Here is a 20,650-nt window from a genome sequence, read left to right as displayed (position 1 = left end):
CATTTTAGTTTACGAACCGTAACTGTTGGTATCAAGCATTTGGTTACCAACCGTAACTGAGTTACGGTTCGTATCGAGCATTTAGTTACCAACCGTAACTGGTTTTACGATTGGGTTTTCTTCAAATTTAACCAGTTACGGTTGGTAGTTCATCTTTTACGAACCGTAACTTCGATTTACGGTTGGTTATGAGCAAAATTCCAACCGTAATTAGCTCTGAAAATGTAAAAAAAATGAATTTTTTTACGTACTTTAGATAACTTTGAGCAACAAAAAGCTAGTTGGGACTCATTTAGAAGTATACCCGGTCATTTTCAGGTCATGGTTCTTCATTTTGTTGGTTAATTTCTTCAATTGATTGAGATTGACCTCCTCCTCTAAAATTTTTTTTTAAACTCTAAAAATCTGATTTTGGTTTTTTTGAGTTAATATAAGTGAAATTAATCATTAACACTAAACTTGATTATCATCACTAAACTAGGTTATCAATTATGAGGGTTAATTTGTCATTTCCAGTTTTTTTGGATAAGGGACACTTGAATTATCATATAATGACCCTTTTTGTCCTATTACAATGTCGCCCCTCTAATAAACCATGCCGCCCCTATAACAGACTTGTTTTTAATACTTCACTCATATTATAGGATTCATATCTTTTGAATTTTTGAATTCACTCTGGCAGTTCATTAATAGCACTAGGGCTATCACAAATTTTCTTGCATTAAATGCTTTTTTCATTCATTAGAATAGATTCTCATAAGAAGTTTTCTAGACAAAACAATTAAAAACCAAACAACTCTAAGACCAACATAATCGAACACACGTTAAAATCAGAGTTCGTGTTCAGAATCTTTACGGGTTTTAAGACCATCAAGCTTGAGATATCAACGCTTGCGAGTTCGATCGAGCGGTGCTCTAACAGATTATACAAAAGGCCGCGAGATGTTATACGCACCCGATCGAGCCGACATTACGAGTTTACAAAAGGCCGCGAGTTGCTATACCCACCCGATCGAGCTGACATTATGATTACTATAGGCCATGAGCCGACATTACAGATATACCAAAAATGCGACGGGTTGATATGCTCATCCGATCGGCCACAAATATATAAAAAGGCGATGATTGATATGCTCATCCGATCAGCCACATATATACAAAAAGGTGACGGGTTGCTCCATGCATCCGATCGGCCACAGATATACAAAAAAGGCGACGGGTTGCTCCGTGCATCCGATCGGCCACATATATACAAAAAAGGCGACGGGTTGATATGCTCATCTGATCGGTCACAGATATACAAAAAAGGCGACAGGGTGATATGCTCATCCGATCGGTCACAAATATACAAAAAAGGCGACACGTTGATATGCTCATCCGATTGGCCACATATATACAAAAAGGCGACAAGTTGCTCCGTGCATCCGATCGGTCACAGATATACAAAAAAGGCGACGAGTTGCTCCGCGCATCTGATCGGCTACAGAAAAGAGGAGGCGCGTAAAGGGGGAGGCATTTGCCTACCTTGGAAAAGGAAAAGAGCGCGTTTTGCCTACGCAGACATAATCATGAAGAAGACGCACCTCCATTTACCCCCTCAACAGTTTGAGAAAATAAAAGAGTGGGACTAAGTAAAGATTACGCCCTGTCTTCAGCGCACTCCCCCTGAGAATCTCAAATTGTGCTAGTAGTGCAGTCCAAAGGCCCAAGAAAATGTTCAATCGTTTCATGCAAGAATTCTCGGATTTCATAAACTCCTCAAAACTTTCGCATTGGGGACTCTACTCGAGAAGACGGTACAAGGGACGTTAAAATGGAATGCAATATGACTATCGGGTCATTTGACAATTAACCCAAAAGGGGAGGCAAATCCAACATTAAACATGGGGGACTTGGGACTAAGGTCCAAATCCACTAAAAAGTATCCATAAGATGGAAAGGATAGGGAGGGAATTAATGAAAAAGGAGAAGGTTGTATTAGAGAAAAAGTGGCATAAATGGTAATTTAAGAGATTTAAGACATGTGGCATGATATCATAAAAAAAAAGAACTTTTGAAGCAAGTCTTATGGTGGAAGAGTTCCATCTTCCATCTTTCACGCCACCTCAGCATTTGGAACTGTGGATGGAGTCGCAAGTCTAGTGGTGGAACAGTAGAAAGGCTATTCTGAATAGCGTTTTTTAGCGCTAATCAGAATAGCGCTAAAAAACGCTATTCAGAATAGCACTGAGCGCTATTAAGATTAGCGTTTTTTTCTCAGCCATTAGATTTTCACCAGCTCATCTTAAATCTACAGATAAAAAAAAACGCTAATCAGAATAGCGCTCAACGCTATTCAGAATAGCTTTGAGCGCTATTCTGATTAGTGTTTTTCGTTTTTTAGCGTGCTACTCTCAATAGCGCCGAACGCTATTCTCAATAGCGTTTAGATGGATTCCAACTGACGTTCCGCGAACTCTTGGAACCCTCTTTGGATTTTTGATGAAAAACACCCATTTGGAAGCCACTAGACTTGACATTGCATGGTTTTTCCACCCTTGAAATTGCTTGAATTCCATCATAAGACTTGCTCTTAGGAAAGCATGTAGAAAAAGGCACATGGTACAATGGAAAAGGAAGTCTTTCTCTCTCTTTCTCTAAATCATATTCACCCCTCAACAGATATTAGACCAACAAAATTTGGGCACTCACAAACACAAGGGATACAGTTTTCCTACATTGGCATGACATGGTCACAGGTTAGTTTCCCAAATAAAAAAACATATACTCAGATGCCTTAACTAGACTACAACAGCAACATGAAATATAACATTCTCAGGCTTTTCAACCCTTCTACTCCACTGTTTTTGCTAGAATAAAGCTTTCCAATCCTCGGAGATTGCTAACTTAGCAACAAATCTGCATTGACACACAAACAGCTAACAAGACTTAGAAACTCTTAGTGTGACTATTCAGTAAAACTTGAAACTTCAAGGAATCAGACAGTTAATATTAAGGTTTAATAATAGTAATCTTCTTACCTATGATAGTTAATCAGAAGACTACATTAACTGCATGCTTCTACTTTGACTTTCTTAACTATCTGGCTTAACCATCCATCTAAACGAAAACGGTTCAGAAATACACCACCAGTCCCAAAATGGATGTCCGAGATCTCCCTACGAAGTAAGTTAAACTTTGTCCTTCGACAACAGCAACAGCAACTTCAAATCGTAGCACTCGAAGTTTCACCACATTGAAGGCACATAGACCTGTTCCTTCAAATTCTGTGTAGCACTCTCTGAAGGAAAACCTCTCACAGCACCAATCGTCCACTGAGCAATGATCCCGGCTGCAATAGCAAAGCGAAGTTGTCGCTCCAACACGTCTTGATTTTCAAACATCTCTGGGGTTGTTGTCAACTTTCGCATTATGCCAGCCACGACGGCATCACCGGAACCAGTTCTATCACAAGTGAATGGTGTTATAAGAACATCTTCAGTCCCAACTACAACCCCATCAAAAGACGGGGTATAATAGTGAATTCTAAGTGTTCCATCAGTCACGAACAAAAATTTAATCCCATCATGCCACAACGGAGAAATTTCATCCCTGGTATAATGATAATAATCACGCCGGTTTTTTGTTTGCTCAAAAGTCTGCGAGAAGTACTGTGGCTTATACTTTCTTCTCCTCTCGTAATGATCTTCGTCAAGAAGGAACTCTAACTCCTGCTTTGTAACCTCAATAATGTCTGCGTGGTCCCAGGCTTTCTTAATCGCCAGCCTCGTCTCATCCCGAGATGTCCACAGGGGTAAAGGCAAATTCAAATCAAAGAATACAAGCCCCCCATATTTTCTTGACAATGCAATAGCTCTGTAAAGGGCAGACTCCATTTTCGGAGACGTTATAACTTCTGAAACGAAATGGAAAATTCTAGCCTGCGCACATCAAATATAACAAGAATTGAGTTCAGTTCCTCCATAATAAAACCAAAATCTTACAAATCAAGAATCTAAACTTGCTGGTTCCATCGAAATATCCTTACTAATCCTTGAATTGAATTTACTTGTAAAGGGAATTCTACCAAGACAAGCACAATCACAAATGGTTTTTCTACAACCTCAGATTAGTTACATTAACAACTCACACATAACAACAAGATTGAGTAAATTGATAGGCGCAAACCTCTTTTAGCACAGAAATGTTGAGCTCAGTACTCAGTAAGGAATCTTCAGCCGACTCTCTAATAGTCTCCGCTTTCATCTTCCCATCTTCAAACTTAATTTTCATATAAGCAGCACCAGTTCTAGCCCCCTTGGAATCAAATTTAACCCCTCGAGTTTGAACATTCTCTTTATTCATAGTCAAAACCAATTCCTGACCAAAATCATCATCTCCAACTTTCCCCATGAATGCAGCTCTACCACCTAATCTAACATGAGCAATTGCAACATTACTTGGTGGTCCTCCTGGAGCTCTAACAAACTCTGGCGGATCCCATTGAAGGTTTTTCCATGTTGAGTAGATATCAGGATGCATTTGTATCTCTGATTTCCGAACTGATGGTACAAACTCTTTCTGAGCAGCTCCAAAACAACAGATTAACGGTGGTTGCTCATACGGAAAATCAATCCCATCATCATAATCTTCCACTTCATCTTCTTCAATTACATCAGTTACAGTCTCTGGTTTTTTGGACCGCTTTGTTTTAGAAACTGAAGATGTTTCAGTTCCTTTCTTTCTTCCCTTGGACTTGGGTTTTAGGGTTTCTGTAGCTCCAGTATCTCCGTTAATGGCTGCTAATTTAAATGACTCTGTGCTTCTCAATTTTCTAGGGTTTTTGTGGAAATTTGTTGGCTTGGTAAACGAATTTGGAAGAAATGAGAGGGGTAATTGGTAGGCTGATGCCATTAGAGAAATCCTAGTTAGGGTTTTAGAGTCTTTACTTCAGCTCCTGCAAATGCAAAGAGAAGAAAGAGTAACTTTGTATAAAGTATTATCCGCTCTTTTCTGACTATTTACGTAATGACAATTTCACCCTTATATAATTTTTTAATGAGGATATTTTAGATATTAGAATTTCAAGGAGTATCTGGAGTTTTGAGGAAAGAAAGAGGTATATTCGTCTATCTAAGCTGATGTTTTAAACAAAATTACTACTGCCTTGAAAGAATGCGGCTTGGATTTGCCATTGCGAATTTCACAATGAGCCTCGGTAAATTTTTACTGAGAAAAGAGTGGATACGAAATCAAGGTGACAAAGGATAACCAAGAAGAACACACTCGTGCTAAACGGGTTCTGCTTGAGCATATCACAGAGTGCGACGTCCCAACCACAAAATGTTGGTAACTTACTGCATCTTCTTAGCAGAACAGTACTGTGAAAAGTTAATTTCATTGAATCTATTCTTTTTCATTTCTGGTTTCATTTTTGGCATTGCCCTCTATAAGTGAAATCAAGTAAATAGAGAAAAGAAGAAGAACAAAAAAAGAATTGTGAAGAAACTACAAGGCAGATTACAAACTGAAGAGATCTATTTCTCTCGCCTGCCGTCGTACCAATCAAGAAAAAGTACAGAGAATGTTAGAACAACGATAAAAAGCACAATAAAGGTTCTGCTGCTGCTGTTGCGATCAATGGCTTGTGTGAGCTCCTTGTTACCCATTTCTACATTGTTTGTAGCTTCAACTGCCTGTGATTGGAAACCAAAAGGAAGAATATCTTATCAGAAGTCAAAGCTCCAAAATAATTGGTCAACTTATAAGTAAAAACCACATAAAAAACAGGCATATTCATATGACACTTGGATTTAGAGGAAATACAACGACAGGGTAAATGCAAATTATGCAATAGGATGTATGGCTTAATGTAATTTACTAATTTGTTAGGGTTTAAAATTGGCTCAATTTTTAGATATGGTTGATGATTCAACTAAATGTACGTAAGTAGACAAAAGTCAATACTTCCTCCATCCCACTATCAACTGACCTAGTTGAATTTTGCACAAATTTTAAGACAACCAAGGGAAAATAAATTTTTAATCATTTTTTATAATTATACCCTTATGGATAATAATTAATGAAATTTTGAAATGATTTATCTCTCAAACTACACCACGGATGTTCGCAAACTTTATACCATTGAAAAGCATTTTAAAACACCTAAGTAACGAATATAAACATGCCTATCAAATTATGCATATTTCTTATATTTCTTATCAATTAAAAGGATAATTTTAGAAATATCTCCTTGTTTAGTGATATAGGTCACTTAATGATGGGACAAAATTAAAAACCAAATAGGTCACTTAATGGTGGGACGGAGGGAGTATAATTGTGTCGGATGAGAAAAATAAAACAATAAATGCACAATATAGGCAGAGGAAAATCTGAGCGATAAAAGAACAGGCTAAATTTATAAAAGCAAGAAGCTGCCAACCTGTTCATACAAATACTCAATCTGCTGAGCCTGTTGGAGAACATGTGTGGACATGAGGTGATTTAGGGCAGACATTTCGACCATCTTCGTTTCAGTTTCTTGCACAGCATCCAGAAGATTAGACAACTCTACCTAAAATGGAGAAGCAAAACAAATCAGTATATTCTTCAGAAAGCAAAAAAGGTTTCTGAAGTCATTATAAGGTAAAATCACAATCACCTGGAGAGCCTGTGTTTCATCATCCAAGAGCTGTTGCTGAACCCTAAGAGGTTCCGGTGGAAACTCGTCTGGCTCCCTGACCTCTGCACGTACAGATCTAGATGCATCCGTTGAGTGTGAAATGGACACCTTTTGTGGGTTTCTTCTCGGCGTGACTCTATTAACAGCTTCTTGAAATCGTATGGCTCTTAACTGGTCAAACTGAGCAGTTACCACATGCAGCCTCTCACTGAGAATCAAAACCTGTAGCTTGTCAAAACAGCAGACACGAGAATGTAAAGAATCAAAATGATCAAAAGGACGGGTAAAAGCAAGAAGCATAAAATGTCTGCATACCACACCGTGTCTGTGAGCCACAATGTCAGGTTGGGAATTGTCAACGATAATACCAAGCCATGGCCTTGAAGTCCCGTTTTTATGTTCATCTTTTATCCTTCTTTGCAGAATATCTATCTGCTCCTTGCACACTTTTATGAAGACCCCAACCTGCACAAACTTGGGTAGTGAGAAGATAAAAAAGCAAGAGAGGTTGAAAATATTTTGACAAAGATGTTTCTAGCCAAAGGAGTTCAAATTTGCAGCTTAACATGCCAGAAGTGAAACCAAGTAGCAAACTTAATTTCATCTTCCAGCAATGCAATAAGTAAAAATATAACTAACAGCACATTTGAGTAATAATAACAATCGAGAAGAATAAAGAAATCTGAATTTATTTATCTCTGAAGCTCTGATATTCGGATGATAAAAGACATAATCAAGCATATGACAAGTCAGTCCGTGGTTATGCGACACTGTAACTAATGAACATCCAATTTCCCCAAACCAGATAAAAATAAAAATAGTGACATCTTTCTTATTTTCTCCTGAAGGCGCTAACTGACTAACAACTTACTTCATGTTCGATGCTGTCCCTTTCCTGTTCAGTTGTCCGGTGCCGCTCCACATAATCCTTCCGGTGCTTCACAATGAACTTATCCAAGGCTTCAATACTTTCAAGCTAGAAATGGTAAGAGCAATAAGAACTAAGCAGAAACACTATTAGCAACAAGAAAAGATGACAAGAATCTCTGAGCATATAGTTGTACTTTGCATACCGTTTTCAACGCGGCTTTAGTAAAGGGAGACTTCTGTCTTGGCTTGCGTATAATAAAAGAAGCTAGTATTGAAGCTATTTTTGACTGTCAAAAACACAACAGAATCATAAACTTAGAATTCTAACTATAACATCAAGATTAATACATAAAAAATAAAATCACAGATCAAAAATTTCCTCATACCTCATCATATTCTAGGGAAAGAGCTACAGAGCGAACAGTGTCCTTCAAATCCTCGGTTCTATCCCTCACTCCTGCCATCCCTTCATCATCCACCACAAACATTTTAAGAATCATATTAACAACGAAACACAAACACGGAAACTTGGATATCTCATCATGTTTATCTTTGCAACAGATACACAAGAGCACACAACATTACTTGTACAGATGAAAAAGATAACGTACTTCTGAATGGAAAAACCACCTAACAAACTAAACTTTAATGCTTCTTTTCTCCAAAAGAAGGTTGGCATTAGAATGAGGGATAATACAAATATATTTATATAGTTAGATGATTTTTTTACTGTAAAAAATACGCCAATATGACAATTGTAGCAGGATGATTTCCAGTTCAAAATTTTTGGTTTTTTATCGAGCCTGTATAATCTCTGGCTCCCAGAATGAATTATAGGCCGTGGGCAGACCGTCATTGGACAATCACTAGGTTGACCTGAACTCCCTCGGCACTTGATTTTTATCGTGAACCCTGATTTGGGATTACCCCTTTTGGTTTGAGGGATAATCAATAAGAAGAAACAACAGTTCAGGTGTCAATTACTGCAATTACTGGTCATAAATTAAACTCCAGAACCCCTTAATCTATTACCTCCAAGTTTTTTAACTTTAACAGCAAGCACATTAGACACAACTAAGATGTCTCGGAAACTCTTCGGCAGGTATTTCATTTTGATAACCTGGGTTCCTGGCTCAATATACGAGTAACTTATCAGGTCTCTTTTATAGCATGTCTGACAAGTTGTATCAGACTCTTAACTTATTCACATGCTAGTGGAACATAACGGTAACCAGTGAAACTGTTGCTTGAAAACTCACGTAGCACACAACCCATAAGAATATACGCCAATTTTGCCAGCAAAAGTAAATGTAATCAGGAAGCTCTTTTTGTTTCTTCCTAATTAATTAGGAGTTCTGCTATGAAATTTACAAACCTCGCAATTCATCTTTCCTAGGCAGATGAGGTATATGCAACTCGTTCTAAAATGGTGGTTGATCATCTCATTCTTTGACCAAGTGGAAATCGGTCCTTTGACATGAACAGCTTCATTCAGTGACTGTGGTTAAAGAGGTAAGACTCGACCAGTAAGTGAGCTTGGAACTGGTTTGACTTTTTTATGTATGCAAAAAATGTAGTGTTAAACGCCTTATAGTTTAACACTTTAAACTTATTTACAAATACTACAGTCTAAAAAGACTGAGATGTAGTGTTTTAAACGTTTTATGCTCAAATTTTCAATAATTAAACCAGGATGGCCAAACAATACTATATGCACAATGCTACATGGCATTGAAACCAGACCAATAAAATTTGGGCGTTCACAAACACAAGGGGTACAGCTTTCCTACATTGGCATGACATGGTCAAAGGTTAGGTGCCCAAAATTAAAGGGAAAAAAAATATATATACGCAGATATCAGAGGCACTAACTTGACTATAACAGCAACATGATACAATACTCTCATGCTTAAACCCCTCTACTCTACATGAGGGGTAGGATAGATGTGATCTTGTCTAAATGGTAAAAACTAAACTTTGATGATGCTTCTTTTATCCCTATACTCATCTAGGAGCTTTGTGCTTTCTATTTCAAAGGCAAGGGATAGCTAAGGTCAGATGAGATCATGCAGGTGCACTGATTGCAGCTAAAGAGGAATTTGATCAAGGCAACGGATAACGAATAAGCCGAGGTAGCCGTTGAAGGGTGCCACTAAAAGAATTTGAACAATCAATGTCCCCTTGTAAGATAATGACAAGGTATTGTAGATGCTCAGTGTAATTATGTATTGTTGTTTGTATAAAAACTTTATGTTGAAAGGAAGAAAAAAAGAGAACCATAACTACCTCAATTGAGTTTGTTAGTAAAAAGCAAGAATTAGGGAAGAATAAGATGCAACTCCAAACCCCCAATTCCTCCCTGATTAAAGTAAGATCACCAATATTTACTTCTATGAATCGAGAGAAACTGAAATAAAGATACACTGAAATCGTTAAATCATGAGCGTACAAATATATATGACGGAAATTGAAAACGGAAGAGTTTCAAGCTTACTGAGAACTGATGAACCCTAAAGATTCAGAGAAAACTGGGCAAATTAGGAGACCAGAATTTTCTTTTTCTTTCCCCTTCTCTTACCGTTTAATTATGTTTCAATTTACCATTATACCCTTTAAGTAAACTTACTATTACAATAAATACCCCTACACGCTGGATTTATAGTTTATTGAATTTTCTTCCTTTTCCTTGTCCCCAAATTCTCTTAAACGCCACTCTGCTCTGCTCTATCTTCTCTCCCCCTCGCTTACAGGTACCCATTCTTCTCTCCCTCTCGCTTTCTTCCTTCTTCGGCTCATTGAGTACATACTGAAATTTGTTTGTGCTCGTTAATTTTTTTTGTTTTTTTGTATCTTCTTAGTTATCTCATTTATTTAGGGTTTAGAAATTGACCTGAAATTTCTTTGTGTTCGTTAATCATGTTTATTTTGGTCGTCTTACATTAAAAATTTAACCCAAGACATAGATCTAGTTGTTGACTTGATAAATTATGGTTTGCTCTTCCTGAAATTGATCTGGAGTCTTTTTATGTTTGGTGCAATTGATTTGGAATGTTATGGGTTCTAGAGAAACTTAAATAGAGATATAATTATTGAATTTTTGGTTAAGAAACAGTGAAATGTTTTAGGAATGAGAATCAGTATTTGTCGTCAAGTGTGGAATCATGTAGGAGAGAATTTCAGATGAAAAAAAAATACAGTAGGATCTGGAGATCTGTATTCTGTACCATATTGCATGTAGATCTATGAAAGGTTCACTAAAAACTACACACAAATTGCACATGGTTCGGGGTTGGTCTAGAAAAACAAGTAGAGTTTTTATTCTGGGGTTTTGAAAATACAATTGAGTAGGAGGTGTTGGATTTATGAAGCTTTTATGAAGTTAAACTGCAAACAAACTCGAGAAGAAACTTAGTGAATTTTCAGTTTCGAAGTAGTTAATGTTTTAGGGATGAAATTTGATAAGAATCAGTTCATTGTATATAATGTGCATTATTAGGTTAACAGACTGAGCAATCATCGTAACTGTCCTGTCAAGTATAGATATATGTAGGAAATTAGTATCAAATAAATTTCAGAAGGAAATGATAAGTAGTTATCTGGAGACTGGTACCACTACCACACTCTTCTACTGATCAACCTTCTTCTCCCCAACTTCAAAGGTAATGTACATACTACCAATATAACATACAACCTTGCTTGGCCTGTAACCCTTTTTTATGAAAGGTATAGAAAAAGAAAAGAGAAAAAGAAAGAAAGTGGAAAGAGGAATGATGGAGATGAAAATGCAGATACAGAAACTGTGATGTTTCTCATAGTTGATCCTTCCTAGCAATGCTGCTGTTTGTTTCAGGATCCCATTAGGTCTACTTTTTCTTTTGAGGGATCATTAGTGTGTACTTAATTCGTCAGTCCCCGTCTTCCTTTTTGTAGTTCACATTACAAAATCCATTGTGTCTTTTGAAGATCATATTGTAGGATACCCTGATCAAATCAATAGATTTATTATTAGAAAACAAAATTTCTCAATGTTCGATGGTAATGTAGTATCTGCTTTTCTATTTTTTGATTTCCCATTCTCGATTGCTATGTTTGTTTGAATAGCTTAGTTTGCAGATTTTCTATATATATTTTGTGCTGCAAGCTGATACTAGGAAAATTAAGGTTGCATCTTTTATGCATACTGTGCCATAAATGTATGAATTCTGCAAGCACGGTCTCTATCCAAATTGTCGTTCGTTAGTTTTTGGCTAAGCACTGGTGAAAATGCAGTGTTGCAGACAAAAAAGAGAGATGAAAGTTGTGTAGAATCTCGTATACAGTAACATCAACATTTCTTATTATCATGTGCAACATTGCCAAAATGCTTTAATATGAAGCTGATTTTAGTCTTTTACAGCCATATCTCTACACTATGTTGCAAAATATCAAAGGGTCCAAAAACAAGCGGAAGTTTCAGTAGAAATTACAAACAAATTGAATATGTTATTATACAAATAGGTGGAATTCGGGTTTGCTGCAGCAGATTACTGACTGTACATCTTTGATGTGTAGAATATGTCATTATACAGAAAGGTTGAGTTGAGGTTTGTTGTAAAGATTCTAACTCTGAGATTTTATAAATGCCAAATAGATCTACACCAGCTGGGGTTTGGGTTCATCAGAGGGGCGTGAAGTAAAACTGAAAAGATGCACACTTTTTTATGTTTGTTGTATTTCTATATTTTGGACTTTGGAGTATGGATCTGCATGTTTGCTAGTCACATATTTATGTCAAATTTTCACTGCTTCCAGGTTGTTCATCGTATGGCACTAATTATCCTTAAGTTATCCTATCAGTTTGTTGGTTAATTATGCTTTGGTCAATCCCGTTGCACAGAAAAGCACAAAACTAGTTCTTCTCTTGATGTGTGTCTGATTCTTTCCGTTGTCAATTATCAGGCTTTCTTTGTTTGTGATTTTGATTCTATATAAGTGGGTTGCCTCATGATTATACTGAACTGTTAATTTTGTTGCAGAATTATGGGTTTGTGGACTCTATTGGAAGGCTTTTTGCTTCTTGCGAATGCATTAGCAATATTGAATGAGGATCGTTTCCTTGCTCCTAGAGGATGGAGCTTTGCAGAAGTCTCTGGTGGCAGGACAAAGTCGTTGAAGGGGCAACTTATAGGGCTCATTTATGCGACTCAGTATCTGAGATTACCACTTATAGTTCTCAACGCGATCACAATAGTTGTAAAGCTCGTATCTGGGTGATATAGGTCAGAGGAAGACGTGTATGAAATACAATGTGTACGTTGAATGGGTATGTCAACACTTTTTACTAACATTTTCTTAGGAACTGGATTTGGTATGTTTAGTTGAACAGAGTTCAAAAAGTAGATCAGCAGAGAAGTGGAATTTCTCTAATTATCTTTTTCGCGTAAATTGGCAAACGCATGTGTTATGATGACTGAGTTTGGATACAAAATATATGAATTCATATTTTTTAAATGCATCAGTATATTACTTTTTTCAAGTATTTCTCTTGAAATCGAATGAATGGGGAAATTATTCTAATTGTTAGCTTCTCTTTGCTCTTGAAACAACTGTTTATATTTTCCATATCTCTATATTGTGTAAACTGTTAAGGGGAATCTATAGTCAGAATGTGGTTTTGATGAATTAAGCAGACACCATGCTGTAGGGCATAATACCCATTGATTAAAGTGGTCCAAGACTAATTTGCACCCAAGGGTAGCTGTACTTGACATGGATATCTTTTGATGTAACAGGGGAGAAAGGAAGGAAAAAAGCATCACAAATGAAGCACTACCTCTAATCAAGTATAAGAATGATAAAAATATAGAAATTAAGAGCAACCAAGATCTTTAAAATCACAGTCCGTGGAACAGATGAAAAATAAACCCTAGGACTTGAAAGCCAGAATAACTCAAATATGGTAGTAACTGGGATTCGACACTGTTGGAACACCGAAAATGCTATAATTATTCTACTAAGTTAAAATATACCAGATCTTTAAGAGAGCAGCAAAATATATATTAAGTGATTTAATTGGTCCTTTTCAGGCTCGAATATTAGACCTTCCACATTTCATATGGAAGAATGACTCGAAAAAGAAGAAAAATAACCCGTGACATTACTATGCTGAAGCATAAACAGCCGGAATATCTGAATTAGATTTAGTACTTCGTCAGGTCTTTAGAGATCCGCAAAAATGTTGTAAGTTTTGGAGTCAGCTAGGATTAGCCTCACGGCTGAAACCCCTGCAGCAACAGACATTACACTAAAAAATGTGATATTGAGCCAATGCCAGGATTTTTGTGGCATTGAAAGCATATGCTTCTTCGCCATTAGGTACATATGATTTGCGAGGATAAATGTGAGTGGAAATGTGCTGAAGGCCCCTGTTAAACTCATGAAATCTCCGAGGAAAGGTAGAAGAGCTGACACTAAGGTGTTTACAGTTAGGTAACCCCCTCGTACGAGAACTCTGAATGAGATATGGCTTGGAGAAAATGCACCTCCTTTAGTTGGACCAAACTTTGTATCCAAGTATTCGTACATTGGACTCGCAAAAATCTAGAATATCCAAAAGAAAGAAAAACATTGTTAGTGCAGTAAGAAAGGTGAAGGCAATCAGAATGGGAAAAGAAAAGGCATCCCGTCCCATAGATGGAACAAAAAAATCAGGATGAAGATGAGTACATGTAACGCGATGACAGACTGCAAAAAGGCTGAAATGTTGGCAACTGCTTTCACCCATACTGGACCTGAGACATTGTTAAGAAGGTATGCCGATGTTTCGTTTCCGTAAGCCCAGTATCCCATTAAAGTAATGGCGTACATAGGTACAAGTCCAATTGTGAACTGAAAGACGAGAGCTTTCACCATGTTGCCAACCACCGGCTGTTTCACTGTTGCCTGGAAATAAAGAAGAAAAAGGTGAGAAGTTCACTGACACTTGCATCAACTTTGAATAAATATATAAGTCAAGTTACAAGGTTCAAAATTTGGAATATATATCAGTACTAAAGAGGCAATACTCCATTTGTAAATTCTGGTTGATTGGCTAAAATAGTGATGAGGGGTAGGCTTTGTTAGGAAGATAACCGCAAAATTATCCTCATTTTTAGGCATTCACCTTGTAAGGTACAACCATAAAACAACTAGGTTACAGTGGTCACACAAAAACTGTGACACTTAACAGTCTAGGGTGTATATATAATGGATAATATTTTAGATGAGTTGTATTTTGTATTCTAGATAAATTATCCAATAACGCGCATATCATTTGCTTGACCAACCTGTATCTCTGGAAGCATTCCTGTATTGAATGAGAAAAAGAGATTTGCAAATCCACCGATACAGGAAAAAATCTTGGTTGCTGTTGTACCCGGAATGTTGTAGTCTCTAGGTGAAGCCTTCTTGCCTACAAGAATAAAGAACTTGTTTTAGAGTAAGAAAATCTACCCAAGAAATTTAAGAGTTGCGATGCAGTAGATCGAGAAACTACTTGATCAAAGCTAGCCGAAGAATAGATAATAAGAGGAAATATTATAGAAATTGCAATCCTAATAAAACCAAATAGGGATGAGAAAATATAAAAGTGCAAAGGAATAAGAAGTGATAGTTGCTATTTTCAAGTAGGACTAATACAATTTCTAAAAATATTATGAACAGAAGACAGTTTTATTCGTCTTTAAGTTATGTTTCGGCCAATCAGTAAGTTTTCTTGTATATGCACAGGTATGTGAGATGATTTCAGAAGTACCTACCGTCGTTAAGCGCCAATATAAATGCTATGACGATGTATATGATACTGAAGAAATTTGAAAATCCTAGCCAAATCCTCAGAGCTGATAAATGTGGTACACCAAAGGCGAACAAAGCACAAACAAACCCAGCTATTACAATGAAGTAAGGGAGCTTCATTACATGATCATCCCTGAAAAGAACGTACATAGCCTGTGGAAATGAGAAAGAGCATCAAAGACGAACAGTGGACATAACATTATACCATCCTGTGTAAAAAAGAGTTGCAAAAGCAAAGTTCTATTGATGGAGAGACTTTAATTTCTTCAGTGTTAGTCTACAGAACCACGCACTTTGAAAACAAAACACAAAAGTAACTAGATACAAATTGCATCTTTCACACTCAGGTCAGCGGTCTTACCTTGAGAGCTTGACCAGCTAAAATGATATAACCCGTGTTAATCATGAATAGATTTATGTACTGCAATGCCCATGTAAGAGCATAGGCATTCTTTCCTGCAATTTAGAAGTAATACCGAGTTATTGCATAAAACTGCTAGTAATCATCTCTTACATCTAAACAGAAATTTAAAAGAAATGTCGGTTACTCGAATATACCATAGATATGGCCAGCAAGATCTCTGTATCTGATATGTCTCTTTCCACCAAGCTCGTGAATTTTGGCAAGAAGAACATTGGCATACAACGACAAAGCCGCTGCGAAAACCAAACCAACTGAACCTCCTACCCAACCTAAAGGAACCATAACCGTGCCGGAATATCCCAATACATAGGCACTGTTTATACCGGTGGTAAGTATAAAAGCAATTTGTAGCCATGAATCTATACATTCAAAACAACAACACAAAAAACTCTTATCAAAAACTCAAATAAAAATCACAAATACATAATTATTGAATTAACTACTAATCAACAAAATAAATCATGGATTTATTTTCTTAAACACATCAACCACATACCAAAATAGGGTGTACAACAACATAAAAAATCCTTATTACGTTTCCATTTTCACATCAAAATCAATATAGGAAATTACCTTGACTAATTTGATGAGCAGTTTCTGGCACTTTGGCATCCGAGATTTCAACATCTCTTGGTTTTCTCTTACCAGAATCAAACTCCGCCATTGCAATTTTCTCTGCCTCCTTTTTTTTTCTTCCTCAATTGAAAATACAAAGAACTTCAATAGATTACCTTATGATTCCTCTTCAAACAAGGATTGCCTTGAAGAAACAAAAAAAAATCCTGGTGGAATCCTCCTGATACGTAAAGAGATTTTTCGTTTTTTCTTTTCTTTCTTTCTCAGGAGACGCAACCAGGGATTTGAGGAAATGCCAGAGAAGAATTGGCGCGTCTTGAGTTGCGTGAAACTCAAAATATGGAAAGATTAACGATGTGTATATATCGACCATTAATGGGCACGTGGCATAGGTGTCACTGGTGTAATATTTTAGGGTTCATATTTAATAGACGGGTGGTTAGAGAAATAAGGGAATCAGATCAGATTATTATTGAAATATCCTTGTCGGTATTATTGTTTAGTCAACTGATATTTTCTTCCCTCCATTTTTCGCCTTTCTTACGGAGAGAGATGAGGGAGAAGGGCTCATCTTTTTTGACTTAACCGTTGAAATGCATGGCGTGTTTTTTCCGCAGCAATTTAAAATACGGCGGTATGTGTGTATGATTTGGAGGAGAACCTTTCAGTGGGTGGGTGATTCTACTTTCTTCTCTTCTCTACCAATCTTTTAAATCTAATCAGTAATCACCTCAGAAAAGGGTGGTTGCGGGGCTCTTAATAACTCCAACAATCTCATCTTTGATTATATATAACATTGAGAGGATGCGCAATCACATGAGATTAATGCCCCCGGTCTAGCAAGAACCTTGACCCCTACTTGCTCAGACAGTGACAGTGTCCCTCCCGCTGTATGATGTGGTCCATTCTGTGACTGTCTAGTATAAACTGTCTTCTTTGGGCCTCAATCATGAAAATGGGTCTCCACGTAGTTTTCACATAATAATTTGTAAGCTTTATTTATCGTTGGGTTTGAATTAGAATAAGTTAGAGACTTAGAGTAATTCCTAGCTTTATTTTTGAATCATTTTTTGGGGACCGTGATTTTTTTGGGGACCATGGTCTTATTAGGTCATCCACCTCACATGATAAGGAATGTCCTAACAATAATCATACTTAGTAAGTTTACTAATTTGCCCTTAACCTAATAACATTAACCCTAATACTAACCCTAACCGTGATTAATTCTAATCTAAAAAAAAATCTGTCGCACCCACTCAACCATTCCATACTCGTTTTCCTCTTCCTCTCTTCTTCTTCTTCATTTCAAACTCGTCTTCATCAAAATATGAATCATTCAGTTTAATTTGTTTTTCATCGATTCAGTTGAATAGAAATCATACACGGGTATTTCTCGACAAACCCATTCATTTTAATTTGTTTTTCATCGATTCAATTGAATAAAAATCATCAAAATAGCCTTGGAATGGTAGTTACAGTGTTGGGTTCGGTTAGATCGTGTTTTCTATTTGCCCTAGGTTCCTAACCGAACTCACTGAATTGAAGAACACGAAGAACAGTTCGGTTATAAGTGATTCAGATTATGTAACCTTACCTACAAAATTTTACAAGTTACCGAACTCAAGCCTTGAACTTATGATTTTTTTTAAAGGTTGAGTTCGGTTACCTACACAATTTTACAAGTAACCGAACTCAAGCCATGAACTTCTAATTTTTTAAAGGTTAAGTTCGGTTCGATCTCAAAGAAATTGTAAAATTTCTATGTCACCGAACTGTAGGGTTAAAATAATTAGAAAGAATTTTTTTATGTAACCGAACCTTGTTGTTATTCCCATTCTTTTGAGTATTTTAAGCACCGAACTATGACCTACGAGTTCGGTTCGATCGCAAAAAAAATTGTAAAATTTCCATGTAGCCGAACTTTAGGGTTAAACAAAATAGAAATGTTCTTTTCCTATTAGGTTTGGTTGGGAACTTGGTTGCGTTCAAGTTTGCGAACTAACCGAACACACAAGATGTACCCAAATAAATTGTTAAGTTCAAAGTTCGGTTACCTACAATTTTATCTTAGGTAACCGAACATTACACTGTACGACCAAAACCTCCATTAACGAGCGAGTTCGGTAACCTGCGTGTTTGGAAAACGTAACCGAACTACACTTTCAGGTGTGTTCGGTTACATGTTCTTGACATATGGTAACCGAACTGGCACAAATCTACATAAAAAATTTCATTTTTTTGAAAGTTTGGAGCAATTCAACCAACATTATCTAAGTTTGAAGCATACATGGGTACCCAAATACCCTTCCTCCGGTTGTGGTTGGTAAAATCCATCGTTTTTCATGTTTTCCTTCTTCATCTTCTCTAACTTTATTCTCTCAAAAATTCTACTTCTTTGGAAAGAAAAAAACCATCTGATTTTTTAATCTCACTAATCATTACACTAAGTATTATTAACACTAACTAATTATCATCCAAAATTAATTAGGAGGGTAGATTAGGTATTAAATAATTAACTAGATAAGGGGTGACCTAGATTTACTTCTAATGTCTTTACCCAAAATAAAACCATGGTCCCCCAAAAAAACCATGGTCCCTCAAAAAAACCATGGTCCCCAAAAAATGGTTCTTATTTTTTAGCCTTTTCTTCGCAAGTTTATTATGGTCTTTTTTGACGACATTCTTGTCTACAGCTCATCTCTTGCAGATCATATGAAGCATCTTCATCAAGTTTTTACTTTGCTACGCAAATATTCATTATATGCCAAATTATCCAAATGAGTTTTGCTCAGCCTCAACTGGAGTATTTGGGACACTTGATCACTGGCAGTGGAGTAGCTGCAGATCCTGATAAAGTTGATGCTATGATTAATTGGCCTCAGCCACATAATTTGAAGCAATTACGTGGGTTCTTGGGACTGACTGGTTATTATCGAAAGTTCATCAGAGGGTATGGCAATATATGCAAACCACTCACAGAAATGTTAAAAAAGGATTCCTTCTTTTTGGATTGATGATGCACTTACACCATTCTCTTCTATCAAGTCATCCATGACTCAAGCACCAGTTTTGGCATTACCAGATTTCACCAAACCCTTCACATTGGAGACTGATGCATGCTCAATGGGTACAGGTGTTGTGCTTCTACAAAGATAACAGATCAATTACATTTTTCAGAAGGCCATTAGGACCAAAGGCATTGGCTTTATCTACATATGAAAAAGAATTATTGACCATTGTAATGGCAGTTCAAAAATGAAAATACTACCTTAGTCAAGTGTTTGGGTCGTTGACCCGTTAGTCAACCGTATTTTATAGTGTTTAGAAATAACTACAATTGTTTTTTTGTTGTGGTACAATGTTGTTCTCACTTGTTATCACGTTGAAACGAAAACTTTGAGAAAGCTTGGTGAGACTTTGAAGACACTCATGGATGATTCTAGTTAGGCCGACCGAACGAAACGAGGAAGGACTTTATGTATGGTGACTTTGTGTCAAATGAGACATGACTTTTTTTTTCCGATTTCACAAAAAAGATCGGATTTGGTCAACGATGAAAATAACTCACTGCCACTCCTTTATCTTTTTCCTTCTTTTAAACAGACGTAAATGATTAATAATGTTAAGGACATTTCTGTAAAACGAAAAATCAAAAATACGGAATACAGTTAGGGGTCCTGGGGTCGAATCCTGGCCACCTCCAAATTTTTTGTTTTTCTTCCCTTTTTCTTCTTCTTCCTATCTCTATCTATTCTTTCTCGAACAGCAGCAGTTTCTCCACATGAGCTTCATTAACAATGATTGGTTGACAACTTTGAGTCTTTTAATACCTAGACCACCTTCCTCATAAGGGGTACAAACTTTTTTCCATGAAAGAGTTTTTAATTTTCTTATATCTCCATCTCCAGTCTGCAAGAAATTCCTTACAAGTTTTTCACATATCTTAATCACAGAGGAAGGCCATCTATAAATTGACATGTTATAGATAGATAAGCTACAAAGAAAAGATTTAACTAGCACCAATCTATCATGAAAAGATAGTAAATTACCTTTCCATGCTTCCAATTTTCTTTGAAGCACTTCAACTATATGCCAAACTATTGCAGATGTAACTTTTCCTGGAGCAAGATATACCCCCAAATATTTGTCAGGGAATTTCGCTACTTCCATTTGTATCATGTTACTAATAAATTGTCTTCTTATGTGTGAAGTACCATCCACAAACAACTTAATTTTGTTTTTGTTAATGATCTGACCAGAAATAGCTTCATATTCATCTAGTATTTTAAACAAATTCTTAAGACTCT

At 36.6% G+C, this 20,650-nt stretch overlaps 4 protein-coding genes across 5 annotated transcripts; 1 reads left to right on the top strand and 3 right to left on the bottom strand.

Annotated features, from left to right (window-relative positions):
* Positions 1-2,533: 2,533 nt before the first annotated feature.
* Positions 2,534-4,953, bottom strand: LOC113320124 (fructokinase-like 1, chloroplastic). Its single transcript, XM_026568061.1, has 3 exons — positions 4,168-4,953; positions 3,021-3,920; positions 2,534-2,898 (listed from the first exon to the last, which is right to left on the bottom strand). The coding sequence occupies exons 1-2, from the start codon at positions 4,891-4,893 to the stop codon at positions 3,228-3,230; spliced, it is 1,419 nt and encodes a 472-aa protein (XP_026423846.1). The 5' UTR covers positions 4,894-4,953; the 3' UTR covers positions 2,534-2,898; positions 3,021-3,227.
* Positions 4,954-5,359: 406 nt separating this feature from the next.
* Positions 5,360-10,088, bottom strand: LOC113321033 (syntaxin-81-like). 2 transcript variants are annotated; one of them, XM_026568913.1, is made up of 9 exons: positions 10,026-10,088; positions 9,818-9,938; positions 7,918-7,997; positions 7,735-7,818; positions 7,533-7,637; positions 6,977-7,126; positions 6,641-6,883; positions 6,422-6,553; positions 5,360-5,675 (listed from the first exon to the last, which is right to left on the bottom strand). In XM_026568913.1, exons 3-9 carry the CDS (start codon positions 7,993-7,995, stop codon positions 5,517-5,519), a joined length of 951 nt encoding a protein of 316 aa, XP_026424698.1. In that variant the 5' UTR covers positions 7,996-7,997; positions 9,818-9,938; positions 10,026-10,088; the 3' UTR covers positions 5,360-5,516. The 2 variants fall into 2 exon arrangements, with proteins under 2 accessions (XP_026424698.1, XP_026424699.1); XM_026568914.1 differs by lacking the exons at positions 9,818-9,938; positions 10,026-10,088 and adding an exon at positions 8,907-9,329.
* Positions 10,089-12,546: 2,458 nt separating this feature from the next.
* LOC113320493 (immediate early response 3-interacting protein 1-like) lies at positions 12,547-13,049 on the top strand. The gene has a single exon (XM_026568399.1). The coding sequence runs from the start codon at positions 12,551-12,553 to the stop codon at positions 12,782-12,784; it is 234 nt and encodes a 77-aa protein (XP_026424184.1). The 5' UTR covers positions 12,547-12,550; the 3' UTR covers positions 12,785-13,049.
* Positions 13,050-13,507: 458 nt separating this feature from the next.
* Positions 13,508-16,798, bottom strand: LOC113322495 (probable proline transporter 2). The gene is made up of 7 exons (XM_026570582.1): positions 16,341-16,798; positions 15,902-16,126; positions 15,705-15,799; positions 15,307-15,496; positions 14,836-14,960; positions 14,237-14,452; positions 13,508-14,110 (listed from the first exon to the last, which is right to left on the bottom strand). The coding sequence occupies exons 1-7, from the start codon at positions 16,429-16,431 to the stop codon at positions 13,730-13,732; spliced, it is 1,323 nt and encodes a 440-aa protein (XP_026426367.1). The 5' UTR covers positions 16,432-16,798; the 3' UTR covers positions 13,508-13,729.
* Positions 16,799-20,650: the final 3,852 nt, after the last annotated feature.

The sequence above is a fragment of the Papaver somniferum genome, chromosome 11 (assembly GCF_003573695.1).
Source record: "Papaver somniferum cultivar HN1 chromosome 11, ASM357369v1, whole genome shotgun sequence".
NCBI classification, from domain to species: Eukaryota; Viridiplantae; Streptophyta; class Magnoliopsida; order Ranunculales; family Papaveraceae; genus Papaver; species Papaver somniferum.
The sequence above is the reverse complement of the archived record's forward strand: the minus strand, read 5'-3'. Positions and strand labels throughout refer to the sequence as shown.